Raw genomic sequence first — 13,776 nt, forward strand, 5'->3', positions numbered from 1 at the left:
CCTTCGTCCGCACGATCCTCGAAACCGTTTTCCTTCTCGAAGTTCGCTATGACACTCATGACGGCAGCACTTTGCTTATGAACAAGTAATGTGTACTCAGTAATTGGATTCTAATAGACCTGTTCCAATTTCGTTCTTCAAAGAGTACAAACAACCCAGAAACCCTACCTACCACACACAGAAAGACCCCTTCTCATCATCAGCCCAGGGAAAAGACTATCCTCTTCTTGGACGTGAAGACCTTGGTCTAGTTCAACATCTGTTTTGCACGGTTGTGTGCCTTGTTTATATCATACCCCCTCTTATACATAATTGTCAATATCTATTATACCCCAGAGCGAGAGACAGAGAGATACACATTTACAATGCTTTCAACAACATCACTACGGCAATATGCCCTCCTCGCAGCAGGTATCTTCAGTCTAGGGGCTTTCCAACCCGTTCTTGGCGCACCAGTAGACGCCCTCTACGTCGTCGGCCGAGACGACAAGGTCCTCACGCCCAAGATCAACACCGACTTCCCAGACCCGGCCCTCGTCCAGGGTGACGACGGGCTCTGGTACTCCTTCGCGACTAACGGCAACGGCAAGAATATCCAGGTCGCGAAAGCCACGCAAATCTCCGGCTCATGGGAACTCCTCGACAACGACGCCCTCCCCAACGTCGGCTGGGCCACGGGATCCAACACCTGGGCGCCCGACGTGCGGAGGCTCGACAACGGCAGCTTCATCATGTACTACTCTGGCGAAGTCAAGGACGGCGGCGGCCGGCACTGCATCGGCGTTGGCATTTCTGATATTGTCACGGGCCCTTACAAGCCGACGTCAGAACCGTGGGTTTGTCCGTTCGACCAGGGTGGTGCCATCGACGCTGCCGGTTACTACGATGAGCCGACCAAGAAGCGCTACGTGGTGTACAAGGTGGACGGCAACAACGTCGGCAACGGAGGCGACTGCAACAACGGCGTCGAGCCGCTCGTGGACACGCCCATCATGCTCCAGGAGGTAGAAGCGGACGGCATCAGCAAAGTCGGCGACCCGGTGCAGATCCTCAGCCGGACGGCGGCCGACGGACCCCTGGTGGAGGCGCCGGACCTGGTGCGCACCGAGGACGGGCTGTATATCTTGTTCTTCAGCAGCTTCTGCTTCAACTCGAACAATTACAACGTCAACTACGCGACGAGCAGGAACATCAAGGGCCCCTATCAGCGGCCGTCGAGGATGCTGCTCAAGACGGGCGACTTCAACCTCACGGCGCCCGGCGGCGCGACGAGCGTTGCTGGGGGCGGGCAGATGCTGTTTCACGGCAACTGTCCCGAGACTTCGCCTCAGCGGTGCATGTATCAGACGAGCTATTCGGTTACCGGCAGAGATGTCATCATCAGTTAAGAAGGCATGGAACAAAAGAGATGGAAAGAGAAAGAGAGGGACTGAGAGGGAGGCGGTTAATGACAACAGTAATCATATTTGATGCATGCCGGTCCTGGTTCGTTCAGGGATCAAAAGCCGGCAACGGAAAAAGCGTTTGGACATATTTCAGCGATGCAAGAGAGGGAGTGCAAGAATGCATGCACAGCCGGAAGTCTAATCCGGGTTTGGATTTTTGTTTTTGGGGCGCGTTTCTTCTCATCTGCGGGCGTTTGGATCACATCGACATAGCGACTGGAGCTTTGAACACACACCCGTTTTATGAGACAAACGAGAGAAGAGAGAGACACGCATGAGAGAGAGAGAACAAGACAAAGGGTGTTACTCCACACCCAGGTAGTCGGAATGGACGGAAGCAACGTCGCGCGATGACGGGTGAATCGGAATCGAAGGCGAGAATACAAGATATTGGGTTTTCCTTTTAGTTTCTAGTTTTGGTGAGATATACGAATCACGAACTCCCATGAATCCGTATTCAGAAGAACACTCGAACACCTCAGTGATGCAAAAGTGACAAGCTTTCAGAGGTGAAAAAAAAAGTTCGGCTCAGTAAGACAAGACCAGCAGACAGACAAGGTGACAACAGAGTTTTGCCAGGGGTGTAAAGGGAGTCCGAGGAAAAGAAGCTCATGCCAGCAGGGAACCCATGCGGAATTGGGTGCGGCATGCTTAACAACCCCCCTAATAGCAGACGTCTGGTAAAAGGGTTGTCAACCAAAAAGGGAACTCTCAACATATGTAGACAGGCCGAGATTTGGATGGTTTCCGTAAAGGCATTGAGATTGGAAAAGCGACCGGGGTGGTGTGTATTGTGGCTGAAGGCTGACGGGGCCAAGGATGGAAAAGGGAGAGATGCTTCCTCTGTAAAGTGATGGAGAAGAGAATGAGAGAAAAGGGAAAGAGCATTGACGAGACCCAGAACTGATCGCCAACGAGCGACAAGCCAAGTACCGCGGTACCTTGGCCGGACCCCACTTTGTCCACTTGGGTCCCGCTGTGGAACCCACTGGGCCGAGCTCACGGCTTTTAGTGGAGAATGTAAATGCCCCGATGGAAGGAGCCAAAGGGAACCAACAGTGGGAGACAGGCGTGGCAGGCAAGACAGGAAACCAAATGCCACTGCCAGTTGTAAGCGCCGGGCTTCGCTGACTGTCACTCACACTTTCGTGGTAAGACGCCAACACTCCAACAGAACAGACCTGACCAACCAGATCCATCGCCAAACGCCGTGTTCCCATTGGCACAACGATTCCTCCCATTCCTGCCCCCAACTCCCATGGCCCTTGTCATCCATGGGTGCATCTCGCAGCCGCCCGCCATCATCACTAACATTGCACCATGCATCCCACCAACGCCAGGCACAGGCACAAGCACACTCGCGGGCACACGCGGGCACACATATGCGCAAAATCATTAAGGGGAAAACCACACTATCGATCGCGTGCACCACCATATTGGGGGCAGATGGAGAGATGTGCATCGTCCAGCGGCCGCTAACCAAATACACATCGCGGCGGACCAACAAGCTGCCGCCCTGAGGTGTCGCGCCACACACCGTCCTGCAAGTGCTGGGAAGTCTTTAGCGCTCTACCGTCTTCCCCATCGCCTGTTCACCTGACGAGCTTTCCCAACGGCAAGACGATACTCTCATGTTGTCGGGAAACGGCGTCTATGAAGCCCAGTTCTGTACGACTGCTCGAGTCCTGAGTGCCCACCTAACTCCCCGCCCCCTCCATCACTTCATAACCGTAATTCTCGGGAACCTGTGCAGGCCTATTATTGGCCGCTTCAATCCGACATCACCACACCCTCTGCCGAAGCCGACACCCATCTCGAACTGTGGTCGAGCAGATGGGCGGCAGGACGACGGGCCCGTCTCCGGCTTGGGACGCCGCTCTCTACCCTATCTGGCTGCGTTTGCCAAATGCTTGCTACGCCGTATCTCTTACTGTGTATCTTTCCCCAAACATTCGGAATCCTTTCTTATGAGCCCTGCGAGCTGCAGGTGACTCCAGACCATCACCTTACCATTCCAGACCATCCTGTTCCTGCAGCTGCAGATGGCCCCCCCGCCCCCTGCTCGAGTGAATGGTGGAGATGGGATCGGCGTCTTCTGCGAGATATATCACCTTGCTCTCCCACCTTGACTTTAGAAGCAGTTTCTTTCTCGCTGAGCTTATTCCGTCTGTTCGTGTGTGCAATTGTTTCGTTTGTGTTCTTGGCTTGTCTGGGCGATATCTAATACCCATCTCTCGAGCTATCAACTCCTCTATTCTACTATCTTTAACCTAATTACAGTTTGCAAGGCTCTGGAGTCTTTGCTCTGCTCTACTTCGACTACACTCCTTAATCCCTGTCAACCCGGCCGCAGCTCACAATGGCCACTCGATCCGCCCTCCTTCTCCTCACCACAATCGTACCGGCCTGTGTATCAGCACTCCAAGTTACGCCCAATTCGCCATGTGCATCCTTCTGTCTGGACTCCAACAGCCTCGATGCCTCGGACCCCAACTCGTCCAACACCAAGGGCAAGGACATTACTTGTGTGGACGAGGATTACAAGACAGGGGCCGCCGGACAGAAATACCAGCAGTGTTTGAGCTGTCTTCAGGACAGCACCTTTGTTCAGGGCAGTGAGAACGACCAAGACTGGTTTTTGTGTAAGTCTTACAGCAATCACACTTGAGAGAGCCAGGGGTGCTGACCAACACCAACAGACAACATGAGGTACTCTTTCGACTACTGCATCTTTGGGTACCCCAATGCCACCGGCGTAGGCTCCAACCCCTGCCAGACGTCTACGGCGTGTGGCGCGTTAGAGGCTGCTCTCACAGACGGCGAATTGGACCCAACAAAATCATCGCAGTACGCATATTGCGATGCGGATGGCGGTGCCATGCTAGGTTCAGCTTACGACAAGTGCCTGTCGTGTGTAAGAGCAGGTGGTGAACACTACTATCTCTCAAACTGTATGTAACATCTTGGTCAACATCATCCCCGCAGGCATATCACTAACATACTGCATAGATCTCGTTGCCCTTGGAGCAGGCTGCCAGCAAAGACCAAGCCCAGGCACACTAGTCGGCCTCAACGACACCGTCTTTACAAAGGGCATCATCACCGTCGTCGACCCAAAGGATGCAGCAGATGCCGACAAAGCTCAAACTCCCACCCTGCCAATGACGGCCATTGTGGGCATCGTAATAGGAGCCATCGTGGCACTCCTCCTAGCTGCCGGCTGCACCTTCATCCAGTGCCGTAAGCGCAGGGCACGTAGACAAGGCCGCGGCATCAACCCAGAGCTCTCTCGCCGCGCAAAGGGCCACCGCCCAGCCTCATCTCTCTCCTTCCGCTGCCAGACGCATCTCACACCAAAGGAACCAAACTTCTTCTCCGTCGAGGAGGAAGAGGCGCAAAACGAAAAGCACTACTACGAGTCCATGCATCAGCAACAACAGCAAGACATGGCCCCTAGTCCCGTATCAAAACCTAGCCTCTGGATGCCACACAACTCCATCACCTCCTTCACAGCCGCAGACCACATCCCCTACACCGACAAGAAGCCCTCGCAAAAGGAACCCTTCGCCCTCGCAAACATCACCACAAGCCTCCCCATCATCCCCGTAAAAGCACACTCCCCAAAATACAACATGGCCTCCCCGCAAGACGAGTACGCCACCCCAACGTCAACCACCTCCGCCGCGCCCCTCCTCTCCTTCAGACCCTACGTCCCCTCGGAGCACGGCTTCTCGGCCCCGTCAATGGGCAACGCGGCGGCGAGCTTTAGCCCGTCCACCACCTACGCCTCTCCGACCTCGGGAACGACGGCGAGCCCCTTGCTAAGCCAGGCCGGCTGGCCCGCGCCCGCGCCCGCGCATAATCGGCACATCCACACCGAGTCCTCGCCGCCTCCGTTGGTATCGGACGCGTCCAAGACCATCCCCGGCATCGTGCGGGATCTGGCGCGGCCGTTGCCGAAGAGGGTCACCTCGTTGGGAGGCAGCCCCGTGGAGAGCTATAAGATCCAGGTGGCGTTTCCGCCGCCGCCGCCGCACAAGAAGAGATAGTTGTCGTGTTTTCAAACTGTCCAAGGGGTCACCCCTATGGTTCCATTTGTTCAAAGTCACGGTCGGTAGCGAGTGGCGTTTAGGAGTACATCTATAAGATGACGTAGTAAGAGGGCACTGGATCACACGGGGTTATTACACCCAATACCAGACAATAATACCAATCCCACACATGCATCTCTCAACTTCACTTCATAAAATCACTCGTGGCCATGCATGCACATCTCATCTATGCGAAAACGTAACAATCCAAACATGTCTCTTCTATGGGTATTCGTAGCCCGTGTTGTTTTTTGTGTACCTTTACAAAGACGAGAACTACTTATAGGAAAAAAAAAAGAGTTGCCCTTCATACTCCACGCCCAAGAAACTAAACCCTTGAAAACGCCAATGCTGATGCATATCGTACGTAACCCCGTCCCCCCGTCCCTTTCACCGATGACCGCCTTTCCCCCACGGCGAGCTAGCCCTGCTCGCCTCCTCCGCGTGCATCATCTCGTTCTGTTCCCTGAACCAATCTGCCCCTTCGTCAAGCTCGATCCTCGAACTCCTCAACGATTCCAGATTCTCCCTCGCCTCCCGAAGTATTCTATCAATTTCCGCATTGCTCGATGGCCGCTTCTTGACGCGTGTGACGGCTTCGTCCGCGACAGCAATCTCGTTGTCGTCGTCATCGAGAGCCCGTTTCCTCTTACTAAGCGGTGAGATCCCGTTGACCTGCGGCACGGCGGCAGCGCTGCCACTGCTACTGCCACTGCCACCGTTGAGCGACTGCGAAAAGCGTAATCGGGCCTCGGCTGCGTGGTTGAGATCCGCAGAGACGCTCCGGCGTCGCTCGGTGCCGTCCAAGCCGAATGACCCGAGCCCTGCATATCGTTTCCCATTGTACCGCATCTCGTTTGCGATGGTCTCCGGCAGCGCTGTTCCGTCGGGCATCGTGACGAGGCCCATCGCCTTCAGACGCCAGCGATCAGACACTTTGCTAACGCGCTTCTGCGGCTCTGAAGACATTCGTGATGATGAGGAGTGTGCTGACATGGGAGGCAGTGATCGTCGGAAATTGGTAGCGCTCTTGCCAAACTCTTCCCGTATGGCCCGCGTTTTCGCGCCGCGGGGCTTAGCACCCGTAGTCGACTGCGATAAGGCTGTTGACGAGCGAGATCGAGGTAAAGGCGTGTTCGTCGCAAGTGTCTCCATCGTCGCTGGGGCCCGGATGACATTGGCGGCTGCAACCCGTTCGTCCGAGACGCCTGACAGAATGCCGGTCGCTAGCAAAGCCTCTGCTTCGGCTTGCAAGTCGGCTTGTGTGCCATCTTTTCTGAGCTGAAGGAGCTCTCTGAATTCCTCCACAGGGTCGAAACCGTTCCTCTCCATGGCCTTTTTCTTCGCCTCGGCAACTTTAGCCGCCTTCTTCCTCTGCCTGATCTCTTCCTCCCGTTGTTCCCGCTGAGCCCTTCGGTACTCCTCCCTTTCTTGTCTGCGAAGCTTGGTGAGGCGAAGGTTTCTGGCGATTTCCCTCCATCGATAGAAGTACTTGACGGAAAGGTTGTAGACCTGGAACTTCCGTGCCTCTGCCAGATCTCTCTCTTCCTCCTCCCTTCGTTTCCTTTCCTCTTCCTCCCTGTGATGCTGTTCAAAAGCGGCCGAGACGAGCTGTTCAACCATGTACTTCTCGAACTCTTGTATCAGCCCGTTGTCACCTGTGACGAACCATTTCGCGAAGTCGGCCATGAAATCTTGCTTGGACCGCTGTTTCACAGGCGGAGCTTGAGGAGGTTTTGCCTGGGCGAGTGGCGAAGCTGCAGTTGGTACGGGCGAGGCGACAGCTGGAGGGAAGCTCTGCTGAGGCGAGGGCGCTGGCTTTACGGCTTCAGAACTAACCCCTTGGAAGTCGAAGGAAGGTAATGGGGATTGCCCGGACCCGGAGAGAACGGATGGAGCTGCCGTAGTAGGAGCAAGGCTGGGAGGCTGATTCGGTGGAGGTTGGAATGTTGTAAAAGGCTTTGCCGGCTGAGCGGGAGCCGCCGCGCCTGCCGAGAAGGAGGGTAGCTGTGGTGTCGCAGATAATTTCGGAGTTGGCTGGAAAGGGCTGCTAGGAGCGTTCGGAGTCGCGGACTGCACGCCAGTATTTGATGAGAATTTGAAAGGCGTTGACGACTCTGCGGCTGTCGCTGACGTTGGCAATGGGAACTTTGGTGTGGGCGGAGTGACGGTGATGGCTGGAGAGCCATCTGTCGAGGTAGCTGGCTGCGCTTGCTCCTGTGCTTTGGGTTGTGCGCCGCTGCCGAAGGCCGGAGAAGAGAATGCCGGGATACTCGGAGCTTTGGGCTGGGAAGTGCCATTTGGTTGATTTAACAACCCGAAAGGGTTGCTACTAGGCGTCGCGCTCTCGGCTGCCGCGTTTGGCTTGCTAAAAGGGCTTGTCTTCGCGGCAAATGGATTCAGAGCCGGCGTTGCTGTTGATGACGATGACGAGGCCGAGCCGCCTTGTTGAACAGAGGATGCACCAGTGAATGGTGATGGAGCTGTTGAGAAAGGGTTTCCAAATGGGCTGGAATTCGTCGAGGTAGGCTTGTGGCCTTCAGTTGCTGTGGGACACAATGTTAGCAGATATCCGGCTTGGCTATGCCTACCCTCTTCTTTTGGTGCCATTGACAATTCATTGCTAGTCATCTCGTCCTGATTGCGATGACTGTTTGAGCGCTTCTCAACCTCTGAAACGGCTGCCAGTTGATCAGCCGCACCAAGTATTGCCACGTCTGAAATCTAGCACTGTGGCGTTCGATCTTGACTGAAGAGAAATGGTCCGGCGGAGGAGAGTCGCAATGAATTTGACGTTGACAACGGTGCTGGTAGGCAAGAGGCTACAACGACATGGGTAGTGTATGGAAGATTCTTTACCTTTGTCGAAAGACGGCGTACCCGTGAGTCCCGTCGAGGTGCCTCCTTGGGATGCCAAAGAAGGCAACTTGAAAAAAGGAGAGTCTGCGTTCGTTGTTGAGTGGCTTCCAAAAGGAGCCTGCTGTGGAGGCGGCTTGAATGAAGCTGGCCCCGTCGAAAATCCTGTAGGAGCCTGTTGGCCAGCGCCCGTGGATTCGTCGGCAATTGTGCGGTGGATGATCTCAGGAAGACTACGGGAGCCTCGTTTTCTCTCAACCAATCTCTGAGAGAAACTGTGATGGATTCTCGGCCATGTCATGCGTTGTGAGGTATCCAGATATCGTATGGGTTCGCCCGCTGGTCCTTGTCCATTTGAGAAGCTGAGACCATGCTGCTCGACAAACTCAATCGCCTGGTTTTCTGTGTCGAAGTGAAGAAATCGGTTTAGCGAAGAGGGCGTAATATCTTTCGCCCCGTGTCGCGGTCTGGTGTACGCCTTCTTCAAAGAGCGAAGAACTGAGCGGCGCAGCTGACCTAAGTGAATCTCCGCAAAACATGCCATTGTATAAGACACTTCTCGGCTTTGGAGGATTCTAAAGTAAGTGAGGTGTGCACCCGATGTTGCCATGGACGGGCCCGAGCCCAAGGGGCCGTGGAAGTCCTCTGCGCTCTGCAGACTCTCGACAAGTGAGACAGCTGTTCTGATGGTATCGGATTCGGTCCAGAAGCGAGAGTCTCCCCATTCCTTTTGCACATTATCGAGGATATTGGGAGTATTTGCGCTGAAAAGCAAATGATACGCCCTGAACTCGGCCTCGTTTTCGCAAACAACGCCTTGCGGCTTGCAATCGTCGTAAGCAAACATAAGCGAAAGCAATGCCTTCCCCAGTTGCTCAATTTCTTGTTGTTCAGAGAAGTCTTCTGGCGCAAATCCTTCCTGAGAAAGCAAATGTAAAGCTGTAACGTGAAACCTGGCAATTGTCTCGAGACAGTAAACCTGGTCCTTCATCTCCTCGGGAGACATTGTCGAATGAAAGATGAAGTCCCTGCGAATCGCACGTGTTCTATCCCACAAAAAACCATGCGAAGAGGGTAGCTTGTCGTCGATCGGTAAGAGGTCGTCGATGAGGTAGTCGAGCGTCCTTCTGAGGGCGGCTGTGGATCTGACATCCATTGGTAGCGGAGCCTCCTGGCCAGCTGCGGAACGCGCCAGCTTCTTAACCATCTTTGATGTATTGGCAAAAGTCGTTCGGGGGTCCTTTTCGGCGGACTGAACGTCGAATTCGGTGATGCGAGTAATCTTCTCGAAGTCGGGGCACATCGCGTCGCAGATGCCTTTGAAGTCAATCGCGTCTTCTAACCGCTTCGGCTTATCGGGGTCGTCAATCAAGCCGGCGCGCATCAGTGACGTCCTAGCCCGATCGCGATATGTCTTGTATTCTTCCCTGAACTTGGCCATCGCGGCCTTGGACGACGTATTTCCTGGATCGGACGGCCATTTTGGTGGTGCGATTCCATCCTGTCGTAGTTGCGAGAAGATTTTGTCGGAGTACGCAGTGCCGTCACCATTCAATTCGCCGTTCGCGTCGTCCGTTTCGTAGTCGGTAGATCCCGAGCTGTGATTGTTGTTGTTTTGGGTGCCGAAACCACTGCGCGACTGGGCGGTTCCAAACCCTTTCGGCGCCTTCGCGCCATTTGGCTTCGCGCCTTGCGACTTGGGACCCTTCTTCTTCCAGTCGCCTTGTGAATCTCCCTTCGTGTTTTTTCGTCGTCGATTATCGTCTGAGCTGGCGCCATCGAACGGGTTGACGCCCTTCCGCTTTGTCGCAGGAGTCGTCATATCGGGAGGCTGGTTATTCAAGTTGCGTGTCGACCGCTGCCCACCGCCGGCACCCGCCCCATTGAGGCCGAAAACGTTTTTGCTCGCGTCAGGCTGACTTCCAAAGCCACCGGTCAATGTGCCTCCGAATGGCGATAGCTTCCTGTCGGGTCTGCTGGGAGGGAAAGAAACCGACGTCATGTCGGGTTCGCGAAAGGAAACTCCAAGAAGGAAACTACGAGGCAGACAAGAACCAAGTGGAGAACTAGGATGGAGCTGGTCTGCGTTTGCCGCGTTTTTTTCGGCGCGTATCGCGTTTAGCGGCGTTTAAAGCCAGCAAAGCTATGGCCCACAGCTGCATTCCACTGAGTGAGGGGTGTGTGGGAGATAAAGGCACGCCCTCTTTGTTTGCGTTGAACCTCTCAGGGTTCTCTGACGGCAGGAACATTCTTCACAGACACTTTCGGGTGTTCCTTCCACAAGGGAAGTATCGACAAATCTCTCTAGCGACAAAGAATTATTCCGTTGATGGAAGCAACAAATGTGAATCACTGAACACAACATCATTAGTCTAGAGACTCCAGGAATTCAGCATGTGGTAAATCCCAAATCATGTTGAAGGAAACGGTGGTTCATATAACATCAACTTGTTTATCATAACACTATGGGGCGCAGATCTCATGCAACCTGGCGCTCAGTGAGGGTATCTCGATGACCGGAATCTAGGCTGCGCCGAATGCTTCTATATCTAGGCGCAAACAGACCTAAACCCTCTTGGTGTTTAGTGAACGGAACCGAGCTGGGCCAAGACCCTGCCTGATCTCGTCCAGTTGCTCAAGACCAGTCTGCGGCCGGTTCTTCTTGTTTGTGCGTTTTCCAGGCTTGGTGTAGCTGCCCAGGAAATCATCCATGATACTGTCAAAGTCGCCTCTGGTGGGTCCGGTCACACTGGTTGCCGTTGATACTTCTGAGACAGATGCCATATCGTCGCCCATCTCATTTGTGTACTCCTCCTCAATCTTGTCGAATCTGGCATCCAGAAGGGTGAGTTGCTCCGTCCTGACCATGGCTGACGAGGTCATGGAGAAGGCAGAGGGGTTGGTCAATGCACCCTTTCTCTTCTTCTTCCGGCCACCCATCGTTGTCGTGGTCCAAATGGAGGACTGCAACTCGGACGGCGTGTCTTTGGCCGGCTGGACCTTGCCGCCCTTTTGGTCTTTCTTGAACTGCTTAAAGTCCTCCATCCAGTCTTCGTTCTGGTGTTCTGGTAATGCCTCCCCCTCAACAGGGACCAGCTGCGGCACTGCTCCGTCCTTGTACTCCTTGTTCGGCTTTGCGGTGTCGTCTGATTCCCAGCCCTCATCTTCGTCGTCGTAGCCGTATTGATCCTCGAATTCGTACTGATCGACTTCACGTGAGTCCTTGGAGAGCTCTTTGAAAATATCGTCGTCGTCATCCACATATGCGTCGTCCTCCAATGCCTCCAACACTTCCCTCAAGCGGGGGTCCATATCGGGCTGAAAACCAGCGATGGCATCGGGGATATCCACCTGTGTCTCATAGTTGGTTCGTGGCAGGTTTCTGTTGGGGAGGACTGAGGGATCCAGCAGATCTTCGCTCTTGTGCTCCAGATCCATCTGGCGCAGTGCATCTTCAAGTGATTGCGCCTGCTTTCCCTTCCTGTCGTTGTTTGCCGCACCAGAGGCCTCGACCCAGACAGCCTCACCACCCCCCGAGTTCAAGCCGCGCAGATGCTGCATGTAGTCGTACTCAGTGTCATCAAAGTAAACGCCGTATTCTGCCGCCTCTCCTTCGTTTGCGCGTATGCTTCCAGCTTCTGATCCGAACTCAGACGCAAGGTCGCTCAGATGCTTGCTCTTCGACGGTCCACCCTTTTGAGGCACAGGGTTGAGCACCATCGAGGGCGCATTTTCGTCGTGGATGAGGGGGTCATTTTGCGGTCGGTGGACGAGGGTGAAGTGCTGCGCACTCTTCTTGTCGCTGGAAAGAAATGTCAGCTTTCACACCATAAAAGTACACATAAACTTACAATTTCTTGCCCTTCGCCATTTTGTCTAATTTGGGGTGTTTTGCGCAACAGTATACCGGGCTTGTCGAATTGACCGTTCGTTGGGGTGCGCAAGAGGGAGAGATTCAGTGGGACGCACAGATGGGAGCCCCGCGGTCGCAAAAAAAAAATCTCTTATCGATAAACGCCCAAAATCACTTTTTTGCCCCGCTGATTAATCGTCGCGGGGCACTGCTATTCTCTTCAAGGCGGGCACTTGCGACGGCTCCCACTATTACTCATTCCGATTCACAACGCAGTCTTGGGAGTCGTTTCTTTCCACTGCGCATTTTTCACCCTATTTTCCAAGGTAGCGAGAGACGATAGATCACCGCGAAAATGGTGCACGCCAAATCCAAGAAGACCGCAGGGTTGGGCAACGCCCTGATGAACGATCGCTTTGGCAAGGGTCGTGGCGCAGACAGGAAGAAGAGTACCATCACCAGAGTGAACCACGCTACAGGAGAAGAGGTAATGAGGCAACGCCGGAATTCTCTGTCCCGATATCTCCAGAAAAAGCACTCACACCTTGCTAGTACCTCACGAACGAGCGACAAGAAGCATCATGGGTCAAAATGCGATCAGTTACCGAGCAAGGCGCTCTTGACGAGTTCCTCGCGACCGCAGAGCTGGCGGGCACGGACTTTACGGCGGAGAAAATGAATAACGTCAAGATCATCCACACCGATCAGAAGAACCCGTATCTTCTTTCTGGAGCAGAGGAAAGGGCCATCATTGGCAAGCAGAAGGCCCACAGAGGACGCTTGACAGTGCCAAGAAGACCAAAGTGGGATGCGTCCACCACACCGGAGGAGCTGGACAGACGGGAGAGGGAAAGTTTCCTTGACTGGAGACGAGGCCTCGCCGAACTTCAGGAGAACAACGATCTACTCATGACGCCGTTCGAGCGTAACCTTGAGGTGTGGAGGCAGCTTTGGCGTGTCATTGAACGATCAGACTTGATTGTTCAGATCGTCGATGCTAGGAACCCCTTGCTTTTCAGATCCGAGGATTTGGAGCACTACGTCAAAGACATCGACTCGAAGAAGGAGAACCTGCTGCTGATCAACAAGGCCGACATGCTCACACTGAAGCAGCGCAAGATGTGGGCAAAGTACCTGAAGGAGAACGGCATTGCGTACAGATTCTTCTCTGCGCATCTTGCGAAAGAACTGCTTGAGGCCATGGAGAGCGACGACGAGTCAGAGGATGAAGAACCTGAGGCTGGCAGTAGCTCCAACGCTGCCACGAAGGATGCCGCATCCGCCAAGGAGGAGAGCTCAGAGGAGGATGAAAATGAGGAAGAGAAGGACGACAAAGAGGACGGCGGCGCAGAGACCGCTCAGCCTGAGATTTCGCAGCCGGAGGCTGAGGCTGACGTTGATGACACAGACAGCAGGATGCTCTATTCGAGAAGATGAGCTTTGGAGACTGGCACACCGCCTTCGCTCCCAAGGCAATCGGTGCCATCAACCTTGCAGACGTCTTCGGCCGAAACCCTCAGCCCAGCCCCTC

General features: G+C 54.4%; 5 protein-coding genes across 5 annotated transcripts; 3 read left to right on the forward strand and 2 right to left on the reverse strand.

The window, feature by feature from the left end:
- Positions 1 to 365: 365 nt before the first annotated feature.
- Positions 366 to 1,388, forward strand: CABS01_15628 (glycosyl hydrolase family 43; the record flags this gene model as incomplete). Its single annotated transcript, XM_060548962.1, has 1 exon — positions 366 to 1,388. The coding sequence occupies one exon, from the start codon at positions 366 to 368 to the stop codon at positions 1,386 to 1,388; it is 1,023 nt and encodes a 340-aa protein (XP_060391158.1).
- Positions 1,389 to 3,804: 2,416 nt separating this feature from the next.
- On the forward strand, positions 3,805 to 5,494 carry CABS01_15629 (LPXTG-domain-containing protein; the record flags this gene model as incomplete). The annotated part of the gene is made up of 3 exons (XM_060548963.1): positions 3,805 to 4,087; positions 4,145 to 4,396; positions 4,455 to 5,494. The coding sequence occupies 3 exons, from the start codon at positions 3,805 to 3,807 to the stop codon at positions 5,492 to 5,494; spliced, it is 1,575 nt and encodes a 524-aa protein (XP_060391159.1).
- A 432-nt stretch (positions 5,495 to 5,926) lies between these two features.
- CABS01_15630 (GANP/Nin1/mts3/eIF-3 p25 family protein) lies at positions 5,927 to 10,394 on the reverse strand (the record flags this gene model as incomplete). Its single annotated transcript, XM_060548964.1, has 3 exons — positions 5,927 to 8,082; positions 8,128 to 8,217; positions 8,396 to 10,394. The coding sequence occupies 3 exons, from the start codon at positions 10,392 to 10,394 to the stop codon at positions 5,927 to 5,929; spliced, it is 4,245 nt and encodes a 1,414-aa protein (XP_060391160.1).
- A 563-nt stretch (positions 10,395 to 10,957) lies between these two features.
- CABS01_15631 (low temperature viability protein) lies at positions 10,958 to 12,263 on the reverse strand (the record flags this gene model as incomplete). The annotated part of the gene is made up of 2 exons (XM_060548965.1): positions 10,958 to 12,194; positions 12,244 to 12,263. 2 exons carry the CDS (start codon positions 12,261 to 12,263, stop codon positions 10,958 to 10,960), a joined length of 1,257 nt encoding a protein of 418 aa, XP_060391161.1.
- Positions 12,264 to 12,600: 337 nt separating this feature from the next.
- Positions 12,601 to 13,682, forward strand: CABS01_15632 (uncharacterized protein; the record flags this gene model as incomplete). Its single annotated transcript, XM_060548966.1, has 2 exons — positions 12,601 to 12,732; positions 12,798 to 13,682. The coding sequence occupies 2 exons, from the start codon at positions 12,601 to 12,603 to the stop codon at positions 13,680 to 13,682; spliced, it is 1,017 nt and encodes a 338-aa protein (XP_060391162.1).
- Positions 13,683 to 13,776: the final 94 nt, after the last annotated feature.

The sequence above is a fragment of the Colletotrichum abscissum genome (genome assembly GCF_030869225.1).
Source record: "Colletotrichum abscissum strain IMI 504890 chromosome Unknown Scaffold_70.1, whole genome shotgun sequence".
Lineage (NCBI taxonomy): Eukaryota > Fungi > Ascomycota > Sordariomycetes > Glomerellales > Glomerellaceae > Colletotrichum > Colletotrichum abscissum.